The 20,506-nt window shown below is 41.1% G+C and overlaps 1 protein-coding gene across 1 annotated transcript in view; it reads right to left on the minus strand.

Annotated features, from left to right (window-relative positions):
• Arsb (arylsulfatase B) overlaps window positions 1-20,506 on the minus strand; it is a 177,027-nt gene that overhangs the window by 139,860 nt on the left and 16,661 nt on the right. Inside the window, exons 2-4 of the mRNA XM_004645744.2 lie at window positions 20,318-20,504; window positions 14,900-15,090; window positions 736-943 (exon numbers count right to left, since the gene is read on the minus strand). Coding sequence (XP_004645801.1) covers window positions 736-943; window positions 14,900-15,090; window positions 20,318-20,504 — 586 coding nt within the window. The remainder of the gene's footprint in view (window positions 1-735; window positions 944-14,899; window positions 15,091-20,317; window positions 20,505-20,506) is intronic.

Below are 20,506 nucleotides of genomic sequence, written 5' to 3' on the forward strand. Positions count from 1 at the left end.
GTAGTGCAGGCTGGCCTCAAACTCAAGGCAATCTGCGTTCTCAAACTGAAAGTGTTTACTGAGTACACAGCACAAGGAATAAGCAAAGGTCCGAGCTCAAGGCACATCAGAAATTTTAGAAATCTATGTCTAAGGAAGGGGGAAAACCATACATATTACATCTTAGGAATCAGAAAGGCACTGCACAGGAAAATGATTTTTAAGTCATCTGTGGGTGCTGACATTAGGAATTCTCCTTTTTCCCTTCTTTTTTTCTGTCATATAATCAACATGTATGATTTTATGGTAGAAAAGACAATTTAATATACCAAAATCTATACCTGGAGCCTGAGGCTAGGTTTAGCTGGCTCTGTTTCTTATGTCCCCTCCAGGTAGCAGAGTCACAGCCAGGGAAGATGCTGGATTGCAGAGGGCATGGGGACAAGCCAGCCACCCCACCTGGGACACCCCAGCCCACTGTCCACCCGTGAGCCTGCCCACTCACACTTGCGTGGCCAGCAAGCCAGCACTCTCAACATCCTCCAAGAATAGTTCACTATGTGAAGGAAAAGAGGCAAAGCTCTCAATTATTTTTCCTGAGGCACATCTTTCCATCCATTATGATCATGTCTCCACTGCTGCAGTTGGCATTTATTTTAATAAGGAAATGCTAACTGCTGCCATCTGTCTTCATTCCACTTATCGAACCAGGTCCTCAGCTTTGCCAAGAGATGAGTTTCCTATTGACAGACTCACCTGTGGAGAAGATGAACACCGTGTTGTTCCAGAGCCCGTGACTTCTTAAGGCCGCTGTGACATTTCCTACTGCTTCATCCATGAGGGACACCATTCCTGCATAAAGACGCCGGTTCTTATCGTGGATAAACTCATAGGGCTTCAGGTACTCCTCTGGGACCTGAAGGGGCTCGTGGACAGACTGCAAAGCCAGGTAGAGAAACAGAGGCTGGAAAGAGAGTTAATCCATATCAGTGAAGAGGATAAACTCAACCCAAGAATAAACATGTAGTTCTGTTCAGGTGTTTAAGGTATTTAAATGGAAACAATAAATGTAGGTGGGTGAGATACTCCAAATTCATCAGTTAATAAAAATAACACCAAGACAACCTACAGAATGCACTGAAAATATTTTTGAATCATATATATGATAAAGGATTCTTTCAGAAGATGTAAATAACTCTTACAACTCAATAATCAAAGGCAATCAACCTGACTACAAAGGGGACAGAGAATTTGAATAGATATTTCTCTAAGGAACCACATAAATGGCTATAAACATGAAAGATGGTCAAAAAAATGTTTTGAAAAATGCTTTAAAAACCTGCAATGACATATAACTTCATACCTACTAGAGTGGTTATAATTCTTAAAATGAAAAATAACAGTAATGTTGATGAGGATATGGAGAAACTGGAACCCTCAAACATTCTTAGTAGGAATGTAAAATGAGATATGTAGCCACTGAAAAAATAATGTGGCAGTTCCCCACATCTTTCAATGTAGCTAGGATATGACCCAGAATTTCTATTCCTACAGAAATGAAAGTATATACCCACACAGAACCTTAATGAATATTCAATACAACCTTTTTTTGTAACAGCAGAAAGTTGGGAGTAACCCAAATATCCATCAATTGAATGGATTGTGAAGTATGGAGATTTTCAGCCAGATATGACAATAAAAGAAATGGAGTATTACAATACAAATGGACCTTGAGAACACGCTAAGTGGCCAAGCACGAATGATCACGGGTTTATAAATGAGTTTCTATGCACTCTTCAAGACAGGCAAATCTCAAGAGGCAGAGTAGACTCGAGGTTATTAAGATGGTAGGGAATTGAGAACAGCGGAATAGTGAGCCAACTGGTACAAGGCTTCTTTTGGAGTGCTGACAATGTTTTAAATTTACATTGTGGCAATGGTTGCATGACTCAAATTTACTACTGAACCTTATGCTTTAAATGAGTAAATGTTATGATGTGTAAATTATATCTTGATAAAAATGTTAAAATATAGCAAGAGTCCTAGACTGGCCTAGCGAGCCCTGATCCAAACAAATAATAAAATCCATAATAGCAAGCATATTAAATGTTGTCTAGTAGAGATACTCTGATAACACTTTTTCAAAACAGAGTTGAACTTACTATATTGCCCAGGCTAGCTTCGAATTTAGGGTAATCCTCTTGACTCCACCTCCCGAGTGCGAGGATTATGGCATATACCACCACACCCAGTTCTGATAATAATTTAGATATTCCATCTTATTTAATACTCACCCTATGCTGTGTCCATTTTATTTACTTTTTTTTTTTTTGAATACAGGGCTCAGCCTGGTCTTCAACTCACTATGTAGTGCAGGCTGGCCTCAAACTCATGGCAATCTTCCTACCTCAGCCTTCCAAGAGCTAGATTACAAGCATTTACTACCATACTTTTAAAAAGTTGCATGATTTGCCCAAGTTCACATTAATTGGGGAGTAATTTCCTATTGGAAACCACAGTATTATATATATATCAATAGGCCCCTTAGCTTTTTGCTTTAGATGGAATAAGTCCCCACCCATTTCAGAAGAGATTTAAGGTTTTATGGTATATTTTATGAGGAAAGAAATAAACACCATGTTTTGTTAGTCTCTGATGTAAAACCAAACATAAGACTAATACAATTCTTGGAAACTAAAACTTGGGATCCACTGATTCTCTTTCATCTTTTACACCAGTCTGCACCATTTAACATGGGTGGCTTCCCAGGTTGGCCTTGCCTGCTTCCCAAGGCAATATGAGGCATTCTGTTCATTGTGCTACTATAAAATTCTTCTGTGAGAACAAACCCCCTAAAGAGACAACTGGCTAGGGCTGTCGTCTCTTAGAGAGCTCAGCAGACTAAAGCACCTGTTTAGGCAGAGTGCTGGGACCCAGGGCTAGATCTCTGGCATGTTGTGCCAACCCCGACCTCAGGGCATGCTAAGAGTACGACTAAGACTGGGATACTCACAGTATCCATATATTCAGTTTAAATAAGCATGCAAAAGTTTATGGCATGCATCTGTAATCCCAGCACTTGGGAGGTTGAAAACAGGAGAATCACTATGAGTCTGATCTCCATATTGAGACCCTGTAACAAATACATAAAAAAGAGAGACAACTGGCTTAACCCAAGAATAAATATGATTCTGTTAAAGTATCTGAGGTATTTAAACCTCATGAATGAATGGGTTAGAAACTAGGTATGAGGGGCTCATATTTTGCTCATCATTTTTATTTTTATTTGTATTTCATTTTTGTATTTTTAGGTAAGGGTCTACAGGGTGTTCAGGGTCTCACTACTAGATCAGACTTGTAGTGATCTGCTTGTTTACAGCCGCTCAAGAGCTGGGATCACAGGCTTGCACCACCATGCCCAGTCTCAACTACCCTCTCAGCAAGCTCCAGGGGTGGGGCCGGCATGGCAGGCCTGGGGATTAAACCCCTGGTCCCTGTGCTTGCTTGCAGGTACCTTAATCTGCTGAGCTATTTGGCCAGCCTTTGCTCATCATTTTTATAAGTTGTTTTAGTTGTGTAATATATATTCCTGTGGGAGAGTGAAAGAGTACCCATAAGCCAGGCATGATGGTGCACACCTGTAATTCCAGCACTCCAGGTAGTTAAAGCAGGAGGATCAAGCCAGGGCAACTTAGTGACTTAGTGAGACCCTACTTTGAAATTTAAAAAGACTGCGATGTAGCTCAATGAGTGTGAAGGCCCTGGGTTCAGTCCCCAGGAATACACACACACACACACACACACACACACACACACACACACACAGTATCCATAAACTCAGTTTAAATAAGCATGCAAAAGTTTATTCATAGTGCAGATCTTTGGAATTTAGAAATATACTTTTCTCAAAATCAAATATCAAAAATATCTGTTAAGTACCAAACTCACTTTAAAACATGTATGTGTGTGTGTGTGTGTGTGTGCGCGCGCATCTGGGGACTGAACCCAGGGCCTTGCATAAAAAGTACTCTATCACTGAGCTATATACTCAACCCTTTTATTTTGAGACAGTCTCACCATGTACTCCAGGCTGATCTTCAAGCTGCAACCTTACCACCTCAGCCTCCCAAGTCGCTAGAATTACAAGCATGCACCACATGCTCACCTCTTCATCATGGACAGAACTACCTGCAACCACCAGCCAAAGTCTACCTATGAGCAGGATTAATATTAGCAGAAGACTAAGTGAGATATAGTGCAACACACCTGTAAGCCCAGAACTCTAGGAGGCTGAGGCAGGAGGATGGCAAGTTCAAGCTAGGACCTTAACAAAAAGCTGTCTCAAAGTAAAAACAAGGAAAAGGGCTGGGGAAGTAGTTCAGTGTGAAGGCCCTGGATTCAATACCCCAGGACCCACTCCCATCAGAAGGCTATAAGAATTTGTTCTCTACATAAAGTATAAACACTGGAAATATCACACACAACAAAACACATCTAAAAATTTTGTTTCTTGAAAAATCAGAATCTCTAAAATTGCATGTCTACAACCCATCTGCCAACAAAACCCTAGAGTGTAAGTACCAGGGCCCCACTCCAAGTGCTGTCCAGTTCTCTAGGGTTTCTCCACAGTTCTACTCAAGTTGCTTCATTACTGAGACCATCCTGGCTCTCAAGGAGGGGCCTTTGTTCATCTTTGTTCATCATCAAGGTGGGAGCAGATACTTCCACAGGAAGACAGGTTAACAAGAGAAAAGTGTAACAAATCTATTTAAGGTTTTATGTGACTCAGGAGCCTGTGGGATGAAGACCTAAGACACAAATGAAATCTGCCCACATGCACACCTAGGTGTAATGGGACGGGGACAGCTGCATGGAAACAGATGCAAAGGGTACAACCTGGCAAGGACGGAGGCAGGGGACCTAGCAAGGCATGTCTGTCTAGACTTTTGTTTTTTCTGATGCAGCATTTCTTCCTCTTGGATATAAAGCAGGACCCCTAAGAGAACAGTCCTATAACTTATCATCAGAGAATTTCTTTAAAGCCAGCTCCTTCACAGAAAGGCAGGTAAAAGGGTAATAGTTTTATTAAGTTTAAAAGCTGAAGCTATGGTTTAGATTTACAATGTCCCCACAAAGTCTCCCATGTTCAGAGGTGGGCTTCAGGGGCAGGGGCAGGGTCACAGAGGTACTGTCCTCATCAGCAGATAAACTAGGCCAAAATGACACTGATAGAGAAAACAGGGATGGAAAGGGTGGGCTACCAGGCCATTGGCTACTGCTCATCTGAAGGACAATTTGTCATTTCTTCAAAGAACATTTCTTCTTAAAACTAGCTTTTGCTATCAACTGAGACTCTATGTGCACTCACAGATGTCCTATAGGTAACTAAAAACAGAACAAATCCCAACCTCCATTTTATGTCCTTTGTTATCTTAAACCTTGGGATGGAACCCTTTCTCAGCTCTGCGTTCAGGTTTGTTAATCATTTAGGAAGTTTCTGTTTGCAAGTACTGAAAACAAGGTTAACTATCCCTGAATTGACACACTCTTATCTCCCTTCCAGACTAAGCACACCAGGTAGGAATTTACAGGGACATTCAAGCTCACCCAGTGGTCTCCAGCCACTGTGCTACACTTGTGATCCCCTGAATTCCAGAAAAGGCAGGGGTGTACTGGATGAAACCGCCACAAATACATAATCCTTTCACAGTACTGAACTGAACCTCCAGCCACCAGGACCCCAGAGCTATGAATGGAGACTGAGATAACGATCAGCCAGATCCTAGCCCACCAGCTTAATCCTGAAGAGCAGGCTTCTGGCCTTTGTGAGTGGGCCAGTCTGATCCCCTTCATCAGAGCGTGTCCTTCCACCTGTCTAAGCTAAAGTCTTTTCCTATTTTTTTTTTAATTTTATTTAGTATAGGGTCTACAGGGTCTCACTACACAGATGGGACTAGTAGTGATCCTCAGGTTTTCGACCTCCCAAGCGCTGGAATTACAGGCACATGACACCACGTCCAGTCTCAGCACGTACCCAGGATGGGGCTCTTTTCCTATTTCTCTTATCCTCCCTTGCCTGATTTTTGTCAGCTCCTCAAACTTAACTTCCTTACCACTTTCTCATACTTCCCAATTAAAACTTTTTCCTGTAAGTTCATACTTTACTTTTCATTTCTATTATCATTTTTTAGGACAGGACTTGCAAGGGTGCCCTCCTGTCTCTGCCATAGTGGGGTCCTCAGGCTCACCTTCTGCCATGATGTTCCTGCCTAAGAGCCAGCTGACCTGAAACCCCAACATGAATAAACTTCTCCTCCTTGAAGTTATAAGTTTTGGGTATTTTGACAGCAACAAGACAGTGACTAGTACAGCTGGCTTTGGGAAAATGGGCTGTAGTTTCCAGGACCTGCCTCAGAAATGGCCTGTCTTGGAGGACAAAGGGCAGCAGGAGACAAGAGAGTAAGAGAAGGCCGGAAAGACCTTGCTTCTGAGGTTCTTCCAAGGTCCTTCAGTTCAAAGTATTCAGCAAGCCAAAGGGCAATACTTTTGGGTTCATTTTCTGTTCAGTTGTAAACAAGAGTCTATGACTCTGGTCTGGATTCTCAACAGTGGGTGGGGCTACAAAGAAAGAGGAATGAGGGAGGGAGTCCAAGACATGAAGAGAAGACATGCTCATCAGATGAAAGGATTAACATATGTTATCATGGTATATTAACTACTTAAACGCATTTAAAAAACAGATGACAATATATTTCATATATATATCATGTATATATGATATATATAGATATAGATATAGATATAGATATAGATATAGATATAGATATAGATATCTTCACATAAGAGAAACCATGTGGTATTTAAACTTGCATGTCTTGGCTGACACTGACAAAAGATCTACAATCTGAAGAAGTACAGGATCCCAGGAAAAATCCTGAGGGGATTTCACTGACCTTATCAGACCCAAAAGCTACAACTCTTGTTGCATAGGTCCTGCTTTACCTTGGTCTTAACCATCCAGCAGAAAAGTATAAAGAAGTAAAGCCATGCTGTTAGGTTGAGCTGGAGGGGACTCAGGTCAACAATTTCTGACATAGCCAATACTATTATGAACTACTGGACTCTTTCAGAATATTTTGCTGAGTTTACACACCTATAATATTCAAATAACGAAACTTAACAAAAAAAAGGGGATACAGATGAATGTCCATTTTGTATCTGTGTATTCAAAATGGTTAGAATAGATATATAGGTACATTCTCTTAATGAATAGAGGGATTTGTTCTAATGGTGTTTGTAAATAGGATATCATGTCCGCATCTTGTACAGCAATTAACCACTAGGAAGAATGTATGCAATGTGTTAATTATTGAAACTGTCCTACCAATTTGGTTTGAAACTGTCTCATTGCTATTTGTTTCTCAATAAAATTATGGAAAAAAAAGTAATAATGATACTGAAAAAAAATAAGACATGCAAGTTTATTTACTGTCCTTAATATTCCAGTTTGAAGCTGCCTCCGTTTTCCTGTGAGTGCCTCCAGTTTACCTTCCCTTCTGGCAGAGCAGCACTGCGCTGTATGCTAGTACCACATGTTCTTTGTCCATGCGCCTGTGGATGCACATATAAGCTGTTTCCAAAATGTAGCTATTACAGAGAAAAACAGAAGGTAGACAAAGAGGAAATAGGGAGATCTTTCTCAAATGAATGCAAGAATAAGAAATGGAGTGGGGAGAGAAATAGGATAGAGAAAAATGATAACAATAGAGCTTTTGAAAATGGGAAGGGAGGGCTGGGGAGATGGCTTAGTAGAATAAGCGCTTGCCTGGCAAGCGCAAGGTCCTGAGTTAAATCCCCGGTATGGGGGCGGGGGAAGCACACTCTTTATCTGTCTTGGGCTGGTGAGATAGCTCAATGGCCTAAAGCACCTGCTTAGGCAAGCTCAGGCAAGTGCACAGGGACCTGGTTCAATCCCCGACACCACATGCCATGCCAGTCCCACCCCCTGGGCTGGCTAAGCTGGCCAAATAAATAAATAAAATAAAAACTAAAAAAATCCATTTTGTCTTCAAATATAATAGCTAGCCCTAATTTAAAAAAAAAAAGAAAATGGGAAGGAATCAACATTTGAAAGGAGTAGGGATGGAGGGGAAGGGTAGGGGATGGAAAACAAAAATAACTTCCCTGCAGTTACTGTAGTCATTACGTACTGCAAACATATACTCATAATAAACCCACAGGCATAAGCTCACTTTTACCTTTGTGCTGTTTGTTAGAAGCAGAAGATTCCTGTGTGAAAGAGACTCATTCTATACTGTGAAAGAAAGGCTGCCTCAAGGGGAAGAAGTTGAAACAAAACATTCCTACCAATCTTGTTTAAAAAAAGCTCTGTTGGGGCTGGGGAGATAGCTCAGTAGAATAAGTTCTTGCCTGGCAAGCTCAAGGGCCTGAGTTCAATCCCCGGTTCCACCAAAAAAAAAAAAAAGAAAGCTCCGTTAAGCCGTCCATGTAATGGAGTCACACTGGCAAACTTAGTATTCCTTGTAATTCAGTGTGTAAGTGACTTCTTTGGAGCCTTTCCTGACGCAGAACTGCTACAAGGCTTTTCTCACACCAGTTTTATTCTTAGATCAGCCCAGACCCCAAAGAGGACAGTTGTGGGGTTTTTGTACCCTGTGCAGATCATAGGCAGCCCCTATATGAGGACAGCAGCAGCCCAGCAGGCGGGTCATTCCCAGCCAGCAACTGATGGCAGAGGAGGCCGTGAGGAGTGTTTCCGTGACCACGGAAAACACCCTGGGATCACTATGAAAGGGGATCACAAACATTCCATGTAGACAGCCTTCTCTTTACTTTGTTAAATATATCAAAAAAGTAATTTGAAATCCTTCCCATAATCATTCCTTATTGGCTGAAGACATCACCATCCCTCCTAAAGGCTTAAAAATCTAAACTATTGCAGTCTGCACAACTGACTACTGAAGTTTGCTGTGTGAGCACGGAAGGTTTATTTTTGACAGTACTGTGTAGAAGTATCTAAACACCAGTAGTTAGTTTTAATTGCTCAAAAATAAGTGACACACCTGTCAGAAATGAAGGCCACCTCTGGGGGAGTGAAGAGCCTGGTGACCTGGTGGCCTCATCCTGGCAATGCAGTTCTGCTAACATAAAGACAAGCTGCTCTTTGAGCAGAAAAGCTGCCCCTCCTTCCCACCTCAGCAGCAGCATGCCAGGACCAAGGAGGGAGGGGACAGCAGCCTTGCACAGATGTGCAGCTCCAGGTCACCAGGAGGAGATGGACTTGAGTGGGTGCAGCCCACTTGAGGCTAGAACCTGTGCCACTCACTATAGATACTTCTGCACAGTACTGGAAAAAGTAAACCCTCCATCCTCACACAGTAAACTTCATTCCCCATCAGGGCTAAATAGAAGAATTTCATAGTATTTTATCTTATTTTATTTTTGTAGGCAAAAGCTTCCCCCCAAAGAAGAGTAAGGACTTTTATTTATACCTTCACAAAGTTACAAGACACAAGGTTGCCTAGCAATCATGCTATTTTATTTTTTTTTATTTTTTTTCAAAATTTTATTGATAAACAGATAGCAATGAGACAGTTTCAAATCAAATCAGAAGTACAGTTTCAACAAATAATACACTGCATATATTCTTCTTAGTGGTTAATTGCTGTACAAGATGTGGACTTGTGATCCTATTTACAAACACCATTAGAACAAATTATTCTATTCATTAAGAGAGTGAATCTATATATCTATCCTAACCACTTTGAAAATGCAGATACAAAATGGACATTCATCGGTATACCCCATTTTTTCTAAGTTCTGTTATTGAATATTATAGGTGTGTAAACTCAGCAAAATATTCTAAAAGAGTCCAGTAGCCCATAATAGCATTGGGTCTTCTGTTTAACTGGCAATGTCCGAAATTATTGACCTGAGTCCCCCACAGCTCATTATAACAATCATGCTATTTTAAATTGGAAAAAACCAGTGTGTTGAGTACCTATATAGTAGCCTGTAAAAACTACAATTAACTAGGACTCTGTGCTATCCTTATTCTAAACCGAACGAGTACCCTTTCAGGTGTTGTTGGAATATAAAATGGAATCCTGGATGCAGAATCAATATTTAAATACTTAACTAGTATTAGAAGCCAAACATTATCGCCTAAAGCTACTGGCATATTCGTGCTTATGATGCAAAGGCCTCTTTTCCCTGTGTCTTCTGCCATGGGGCTCCTAACATGCAAAGTGCCTTTGTTAAGAACCCTCCCACCACTGAGAGAGAAAGCTCTATTTACATTTCTTGATATATCCACCTAATCTAAAATAAGAACAGGAAAAAAGCATACAATAAGTTTTGAAACTGTATTCTATTTTTGATGTCCAAATTAAGACAGCTCTCCTCAAAGTGTGTCAAGGAAAAAAGGAGTCTTCCACTAAAAATTAGAATTTTCTTTTAAGAAGTTTCTAGTAGATGAGTGATGTGAGATAATATTTGTTTTCATTCTGCAAAGCACTGTGGGTTTTTTGTTTTGTTTTGTTTTTGCAGAACTTCAGATTGAACCCAGGGCCTTTACATAGAGCTATATCTCCAGCCCTTTTTGTTTTAAATTTTGAAACAGAGTCTCACTAAATTGCTAAGTTGGAGATCAAATTTATAATGCTCTGCATCAGCCTTCCACAACACAGGGATTACAGGCATGGACTACCATGCGTGGGATTATTTTTAACAGGAAGATGTTAAAAATATGTGACTTTCACTGCAGCATTACTACTGTGGGAATAAGCTGGTAGAAAAGGAGAAAGCACATCCATTCATCACACATGAGGAGTCACTGTCAGCAGCCTTCCTAAGCCCATACCAGCAACTGTTATCAGAGAAGAGCAGCATGAGCTTCTTCTCCTCAAATGCCCTGTTCAAACAGCCACAGTGCTAAGCTGGCCTGTGGATGCTGGCATGGTTGGTTTTCAGTAGTGACTTCTATCTTAGAACACATGACTTACGTTACTGTTTTAAATAGCACCTGAGAAATCTGCACAGCCTATGAGGACAAGCGTACCTCCTGAACCCAATGAGCGCATCATTTTATTGAGCACAGAAAATGTAAACATTTGCAGAAGCCTTAGGCAAATATGTTTGGGTTACTGTGTCTGGATGTCCCCCTAAAGCCTCATGCGATCACAGGTGGGGCTTTCAGAGGTGGCTGGAGCTAGTGTGTGAAGCTGGGGTTCATTCAGTGTGCAATGCTGTGATCAAGGGTGTGAGAAGGGACAGAAGAGGCACTCCACTCACTTGTTTTGCTACCTTCTGCTTGCCATAAACTGTTTCTCTTCTTTGATGCCCCTCTGCCATGCCACCCTACTTTAGAGCCAGCTGATTATGGATTGGAACCTCTACAAACTGTAAGCTACAATAAAAACTGCTCCTCCTTTAACTTCGTGTGTCAGGTATTTCTGTCTCCGTAATGAGAAAAAGTAAGAGACTGCTCGACTATTGGTTATTTCATTTATTTATGTCTGTGCTTAAGATTTTACTTTGAGGGGCCGGGGAGATGGCTCAGTGGAATAAGCACTTCCCTAGCAAGTGCAAGGGCCTGAGTTCAATCCCCGGTTCTGCCTAAAAAAAATAAATAAATAAGATTTTACTTTGAAGATATTGGGAATTATGGAACCTGCTCAGATTCTTTCAGATTCTAGGACAGTGACCATCCTCTCATCTTGGGATTCTATAGTGCTACTTGTGAGGGCATGATGCTAACCACACTCCTTTTGCGCTCTGCAAATTTCTAGGGCATCCTATTGTCCTCATACCAGTGCTTTCCCCATCACCCCACTAGCTCAGCCCACTCACAAATAAATGGTCTACCCCAGCTGCCTCCAACTGTCCACTTAATTAACTGAGTACTCAGTCCTGAGTGAGTACTCTATCATTCCTTCTTAGAATGCATTTTTGCTATGTGCAGATTATAGCTGTGCCCTCATTAAGGCACTGTTAGATTGTGAAACTGTCATGATTTATATCTAGATCTCCTCACACAGCTTCCTGTGGTCATGGGTGGTCTTCCAGAGTTTGTGATTAATTCATGATCCAACACTGGGATTATGGGTGTGAGTGCTACACCTGCCCTGGGTGGGTAGCCTGAATGCAGTAGAAGGAAGGGAAAGAGGCTTGCTCTAGTCGCTCCTCCCTTTTTGCTCTTGTTGCTTTGCTGTTTCCCACCACCATGAACTGTTGCCCTCTGCCGTGTGCCACTCTGCCTTGGAGCCAGCTGATTATGGACTGAATCTCCACAAACTATGAGCTACATAAACCTTTTATTCTTTTCTTTTCTTTCTTTTTTCTTTCTTCTTTTTTTTTTTTTTTTTTTTTTTTTTTTTTTTTGTATTTAGTGCAAGTTCTACAGGGTCTCACTATACAGATCAGACTCATAGTGCTTCTCCCATTTTCAGCCTCCCAAGCACTGGGACTACAGGGATATGCTACCATGCCTAGTCTCAACTGCCATCTCAGTGTACCCCAGGTGTGGAGCCGGCACTGCACATCTGGGATTGAACCCCAGCCGTTGTGCTCTGCTTAAGCAGGCACTTTAGTCAGCTGAGCTATCTGGCTGGCCCTAAACCTTTCTTTCCTTAATTTTGGGTATCAGGTATTTTGTCCCAAGAATGAGAGAAGAAGTACCTGAGACAGAAACTTTAATAGGTCATCACTGATTGGCACGTGCTTATCTCTGTTTGGAGCAGGGCTCTGGACGACACATCACAGAATGCCCTGACCTGCCAAGGGGCCCAAAGGGCCTAAGATCAGAATCACTCGTTGGTGGGGGGAGGCTGAAATGCTAATGACTGGATCCCACCATAGACTAAGGGACCACAATATTTGGCATCAGTATTTCTTACAAGTTTCCCAAATGATTGTAATACCTGATCAGGAATGGAGGCATTAAATTCAATCACAAGGTGGGACAGAGAATCTCTAGTCCTAAATATTAGCTGTAAAGTAGAAAGGCTGATTAAAGACATAAGCTCTGGAATCAGAGTGAGATTCTGACTTTCAATGGTCTATAACCTTGAAAACGTTACTTAGCTTTTCTAAGCCAAGTGCTTGAATAAACGGTGCCTACCTCAAAGGGTAACATGCAGTTCCTTTAAAATTATACTTAGCTTACTCTTTTGGCATTAAACCGTATGTACAAAACACCAAGCACACAGAAGAAAACTGAAAACTTAGGCCAATTACTTTGCTATTTAACTATCTGATTCAGATCTGGATTTAAAATTTATGTATTTCTACCTATTTGAAAAAACATTCCCCTTTCTTCCTGCTCCATTGCAGGCCTAGCTGCTCCAAGATGTTAGCACTGTGCTAATACAAAGCCCAAAGAGAGGCAAAGCTGAAGACAGACAGCATGTTAGCACAGGCCATGGCAGAGCTGGGGAGTACTCACACATGACAGTCACCAGCGCGGCCCCATTTGGGAATAGGAACATGAGCCAAGATGCACCCTGTGATCTGTCCTGCAAGGTAATGTTGAGGACACTGGAGGAACCCGCTAACATGGCACATGAGGGAGCAACCTGTGCCTGGCTCCCACTGTAGGGGTGAGTGTGAGTGCGTACATGTGATTTTTACAAAGTCTGATCATGAGTTGAGTGTCTGACGAGACCCCTGCCCACTGCAGAAGCACTTATGAGCCAAATCTGGCGAACGTGACATTAAGGCTTGCTTGTACTCTTACTTATAGGTGGGCTAGCAAGTGACATGGCCCACAGCTTCAGTAGGATAAATGTGGACAGCAAGTTCACTGGTATTGGAAGACCAGACCATCAAGATGCCCTTTTCTCAGGTCAATAATTTCTGACATTGCCAGTGAAGTGGAAGACCCAATACTATTATGGACTACTGGACTCTTTTAGTATATTTTGCTGAGTTTACACACCTATAATATTCAAATAACGGAACTAAACAAAAAAAGGGGATACAGATGAATGTCCATTTTGTGTCTGTATATTCAAAATGGTTAGAATAGATATATAGTTACATTCTCTTAATGAATAGAGGGATTTGTTCTAATAGTGTCTGTAAGCAGGATATGATGTCTGTATCTTGTATAGCAATTAACCACTAGGAAGAATGTATGCAAAGTGTTAATTATTGAAACTGTCCTACCAATTTGGTTTGAAACTGTCTCATTGCTATTTGTTTCTCAATAAAATTATGGGGAAAAAAAGAAAAAATAAAGATGCCCTTCTCACCAAGGGGGTTCACAGCTTCCATGTAGCTCAGGTGAAATGGGCACTTTTTTCTTTTCTTATTCCTCTGTAGAAATTGACTGGCTGGCTGTAAAATTAACATGAGACTATAAAAGATCTAGAATATCCAAGGTAATCTTAGGTGGAGGGGGGTAAAATCAGAGGAGTTGGCCTAAATCCAGAACTGTAGATCCCCTAACAGAAAATTTGCCATAATAAAACCTTATCCTTCCCCCGTTCTGTAAAAAAAAAACCCTTATCTTGCACATAAGTCAATTGTTAAAAAGAAAAGATTATTTTACTAATCACTTCATGTATTTGTGCATCACACATCAAAATAATGCCAGTCTGTTTCTACTGAAACATAGACACAGGATCCCTTAGAGTCTAACCTGGAACCACTCCCCATAATCACCTTTTAAGACTTCCTTTAAAACACTAGCACATGGTTTCTCCCAGTCCTAGTAAGTCACGCTCTTGGAGGTGGGCTCCAGGAATCTTCATTTCTAGCAAGCATCTCAGGCTGATTCTGATGTACTCTAAAATTTGAAAAGTGAATTCTCCTAGAATTTATTAGATTTTCCCCTAAACAACAGTAGTCTTTTCTATCTAAACAAAATTTTGGTGTCATGTGGAGACATAAGACTTACCTTCTCTGGGGGATGGTTAGCTATGAGGGATGTAGCCCTGCGGGTAAAGATGTGTGCTGAATACATGTTTTTATACTGTGTTGCAACTTCTTCACCATCTCGAAAATCAAGAGCACATCGCGTGACATTCAAAGCCTCAATGAACACACAGTGCTCGTGGGAGTAGTAATCTTCACTACCTAGGAGATACCCTACAACAAGAACAGAAGACAAAAATTGTCAGCACAGCATAAAACTTGTTAAACTAATGCTTCAGTATTTAATTGCCTAATACAATTGATTATCCCTGACAAGGCTAATCAAATGACAAGACTCATCAGAGCAACATTCTTAACATCTCTATATTTGGGAGCTGAAATCATTAAAATGTTATACCATAAAAATCAAAATCCACTCCTTATCAAATCTTTAATAACATAGACTCTGTCATGCAACTCCTAAAATGGGTGAGTCCACTTAAATATATTAAAAAAGAAAAACTGGTGGGGGCCTGCCCCTTAGCTCAGTTCATTAAGTGGCTGCTTCAACAAAGCAGTCAGGCTCAGGTTGCTGTGGTTCAATCCCCACAACTCAAGCCAGCCAAACCTGCCCTGAAGGCATTCTGAGCCAGCCAGAAAAAGAAAAAGAGAAAGAAAGAAAGAAAGAAAGAAAGAAAGAAAGAAAGAAAGAAAGACAGACAGACTAGCATTCAAATGCAATAAAGATAAGAATATCATAATCCTTTAAAGCTATCTAAATGGCAAAAATAAGATATGGTTATTGTGATTTCTTTCAGATTTTTTTTTACTGTGAAGTGTTAGTGTACATGTCCCCAAGATTCAAATAATGCCACGGGTTGGTACCGAGCACAGGAGAGGCTGCTGGGTTGGCAGCTAAGGGAGAGGAGTCGTCTTTAGTCAGATGCTGACACCCACTGGTGGAAGATACAAGTTATTCCAGAGGAGCTCTGGATACAGCTATGCAGCCACAGGACCAAACTAAACCGCAACACTCAATTTAGATTTTTCTACTGATAGGGATCTTGATTATGCCCTCAACTGAAGTGGCACCAACTGCCTATTCCACAATATAGATGTAAGCATGTTCCATATTTCCTAAAATATTAAAATACACGGTGCTGTATATTACGATTCCATGTATAGAAATGTCCAGAACAGGTGCATCTGCAGAGACAGAAAGGGAGCTGTACTTGCTGAAGGTTGGAAGGGGTATACAGAGGTGAGATTCTGGGTATTTTGGGGAGGCAGTGATGCAATGTTCTATAATTAGATTGTAATGACAGTGGCACACATTGTAAATTTATTTTAAAAATCATGGAATTGTAGATCTTAGTTGAGTGAACTGTGTATTATGTGACACATATTTTGCTACAAGAGGTGATCAAAATATATGCTGGATGGTTACTTTTTAAAAACAACATGGTAAAAGACATGTTATCATTGATCCCCTCAAAATCCTGCACCTCAAGCACTCACGCCATCCTTCTTGCAACTTTCTGAAGCACTTCTGGAAGTGCTCCTTGGTGAGTGTCTTTGTAAGATACAACAGAAAATGTGGTGAATGCTGCTGCTGAGTGCCATCTAAGAGAAAGGAGACTCCTAAAGCCATTATGATGTGCCTCACCTACCTCATTCACTGGACCCAGAACTAAGTGGTTTCTGGCTCTTCCCCAAAGTCAAGATGAAAGGTGAATGTTTTGAACCAATTCAAGACAGCAAGGTACCATGATAGTGTGACTAAAGGTACAACAGAAGACTTCCAGGACGGGAAGCAAATATTTAAAATTCAAACATTCATGTTTTTGTATCACACCTTGTATCTCCTGATTTTATTTGTATATATATCTTCAAATTATTTTGATAAAATTGGCCTTCCATTTTCCTCAGGCTTGAACTTTTCCTAAATTGACAAGCACCTTAAATAGTTTACATAATAAATCAATTAGTTTTTTGTTAAGGTCTCCTTTTTCACAATCCAATAAATTCATATCATTACTTCCTCAACCTTAAGGTAAATTTTTATATGGTATTTTTCCCTGGCATGTATAATCAGAAAATCTAACAAATCTCTGTGTAACAGAGAAAGAAATGCATCCATGAAAATAATTGCTGTCCTTTCATGGGTGATTCAAGTGACTAGGATGTAACCAAGAAAAAAAAAAAAAAAAAGAACTAAATAAAGCTTCTAGCTTCACTTGATTTGGGTGGACTTTACAAACCAGGCACAGAAGGCTGAGACAGAAGGATTCCAAGTTCAATGTTAGCCAGGGTTACCTAGTATAGGAAGACGCTGACTCAAAACAAAATTAAGCAAACACCCTAATATATTAGTCTCCCATCATCTTTCCCACACATGACATCTCTGACTGCAGCTGGCTGATGGGTTAAAATTGTTTCCTAGGAAGGTCGCCTATCAGTCTCTTCCCCGGCTGTATCGTCATAATTAACAGCAAGTTTAGCAATTCTTGCAAAAAGGACCTTTTCTTTGGAGTTAGAGAGCCAGAATATTTGGTGAACTGTGAGTAACCACAGCAGGTGTAGCGCAGAAGCAGAGCACGCAGCACCTGCACCCTTGGCTGAGACTAAAACATTCTTCCTCAATTTCCTACACAAACTTCGCACCTAAGACACTGGGCAAATTTTTGGGATAGAAATTTCTACCTTACAATTTGCGGCCAATACAGCTCTTCCTGTCCATCACTCTCGAGTTATCACTTCAGAGTGCTCAAAGAATAAGATCTTTCACAGTTGTAAGAACACTGGGGGTCCATTTTCTTTCTTTTTTTGGGGGGGTGGTACCAGAGATCAAACTGAGGACCTTGCACTTGCCAGGCAGGCATGTAGGCTTACTGAGCTAACTCCCCAGTCCTCTCAGTTTGGGTTTTTAACAACCACCAAGTATCAGAGCTTGAGGAAGCAACCTCAGCTTTCCTATCTACAAATACACGTCTTCTATCATTTATGTGTTGGATATACTTGATTAGATAAAACTATTAAAATTGACCTACACAAGGTCAATTCCAGAAGTAAAGCTATTATGGTTTCTATCTAGATGTCCCCAAGACCCTTTGCACTGTCAGGCGGGCTTCCAGAAAGTCACTGAATCATGAGGTGCACCACTCACGCTCATTGACTGCCAGGAGGCGGCTCTGGTTGGAAGAGGCAGTCACTGGAGAAGAGGCAGGAGGGTCTCTCCGCCTCCCTCGTTCCTTCCCGCCTGGCGCTGGCCAACTAGGGGTTAAAACTGAGAGCCAAAGTAAATCTGTTCTCTTCTAAGTGGTGGGTGGTGGGTATATTGTCTTGCGGTAAGCCCGTGACCATGACAGGAACTATTTATTCATGCTCATATGCACACATAGTTGGCCAAACCGACCCCCAGCAACTTTCTGATGTCTGCATGATGCTTTCATCCCGGCAGTCACTCACAAATCTGAACTCTGTGCTGAGCCTACTGATGAGCGCAGCCTCTGCACGTTCAGGAAAAACTAGAAAATACTTCTCTGATCAACTCAATCCCTGACTGCTTTAATCAATGAACTGAGATATGGCTCACATGCCATCCAAGTCACTCATCTAAAGTGTACAATTCCATATTATTTGGGGCATTCACGGGGTCATATAACTATCCCCACTACCCTGATTCTCTGACTGCTTTTAGCAGAACATCAGTTGGGACAATGACAACCACTGTGTGGTCACTATATTCCTGACTGCAAGTCATCTGTCATAGGAATGTGTTTGTTCATGTAGGTCTAGTTAGATTCCTTAATTCCCATAAAAGGTTATCTAGCACGTCTACCTTTTTTTCAAGTGAATTTTTAAGACTATAACTTGGCTTTTAACAAAAAAAAAATCTTAATATCCATAGTGTGCCCTCTTGCCAGAGTATAGATATCAACTTACGTTTCAGCAAAAGCCTGGCTGAAAAATCTCAAAAGAAGTATGGGCTGTTCCTGTAGAATCTGCAGCTGACAAAGCGGTCTACATTCAAGTCTGATTTTAAGTTACCTGAGGAAACTGAAGGCACATCTGGGTTCATCCAGAATGCTGGAGTTGATTAGCAATGCCTGTTATAGAACCAGCTGGGGTAGCGCCCTCTCCTGTCTGAGATCCTTGGATCTGGATTTTAACTGGATCCAAGACAGCGCCACACAACTGGGTATTCTGATTGTGTGGGTGTGGCCTCCATCTACCTCCTGTTACTGAATTGCACTTACGGGTATTAGACTTTGTGTGAACTGAAGAGAATACCTCCAGAAACTTCCATAAGAAAACCACCACTTTTTTACTAAAATGTTTTTAAAGATGTTGTCCACTTTACCTTCTCTCAAAGGAGAACTTTCTCTCAGGCCTAAGAGCCAGAAAATGCTCTACTTACTCTTCCTGAACATCTGGTTTCCATTTAGCCTATAAATAATGTGACTCTTAAAGCCTTTACCTTTTGTTTTTCTTCCCTCTCTGAGTTTACAAATCTCATATTTTAGACTTAGGCTTGACTATGAAGCCCAACTTGAGCCACACTTTTTTTTTTTTTTAATAATTTGGTGCCATTAATCAATGTTTTTGACTCTCCTGATCTTGTTATTATAGCTAGTTTTTATGTTCAATATGTGTTCCCTTTTGACTATGGCAGGCTGTAAATAAACCAAGCAGCAGATGGAAGGTAGGGAGGTAGCTAAATAGCTGGACAGAAAGATAGTTCAGTATAAAAAGAATTTGACAGAAGGATATAGAGCTACTGGCAAGATGAATAGGTTATTAATTATGGCACGGTTTGTAACAGGTTTAAAAGGTATATTTTAAAACAAACTTTAGGTTTCACATTTAATTTTATAGGGCTATCAAGTTCATAAAATACTTTCTTATTATCATCCTATTACCATTTGTTATTTGCCATCCTCATTTTATTACTCTTAGTTTTGATCCAATTATCATAATTGATCCTCCCTGACATAGTGATTTCAGAAATATACCTCACAGATGGGAGAAGGATGCTAACAGATAACAACCTTCTACCACCCGCCCAGACAGAAGAAAAGCAAAACTGAATAAAGCCCTCGGTGAGAATGCTGTAAACTTTTGTAAAGAAAATACTGTGTGCTTGTCATGAAGTACAAACCAAGAGGCTGTATCCGCTCCAGGTAAAAAGGCTCCAGGAGAGACACAGGGAAGACCTTCAAGGCCCTTGGGAGTCTCAGGGCTTCAGTAAAGGGATCTAACAAGCTGCCACACATGCCCACCTCCACCCCAGCCCACTGCAGTGCTGTCATGAGGTAACGTTAGAAAGCGGCCTTCTGGCCAACCTCAGTGATTTGTCACACACTAATTTTCTCCTCTTTCATCTGATGACACTGGGTGCATTTTATGAGAAAGCCGCAGTGAACCCGAGCTGCTGGAGAAACACATGCACTTCCATTACCAAAGTAGGTGTCAAATCCTCGGCGGGTGGGAAGGCATTCTTTTCGGTACATTCCCAGGTGCCACTTCCCCACCATGTGGGTAGCATAGCCTGCTTCCTTTAGGAGCTCGGGCAGGAGCTTTTCATCCAGAGGAACACAGCTGGGCTGACAGGGCCAGATTATCTGATGCTGTAAACCTGTGTGGATCT

The sequence above is a fragment of the Octodon degus genome, unplaced genomic scaffold (genome assembly GCF_000260255.1).
Source record: "Octodon degus isolate 3935 unplaced genomic scaffold, OctDeg1.0 scaffold00238, whole genome shotgun sequence".
In the NCBI taxonomy this organism is placed as follows: Eukaryota; Metazoa; Chordata; class Mammalia; order Rodentia; family Octodontidae; genus Octodon; species Octodon degus.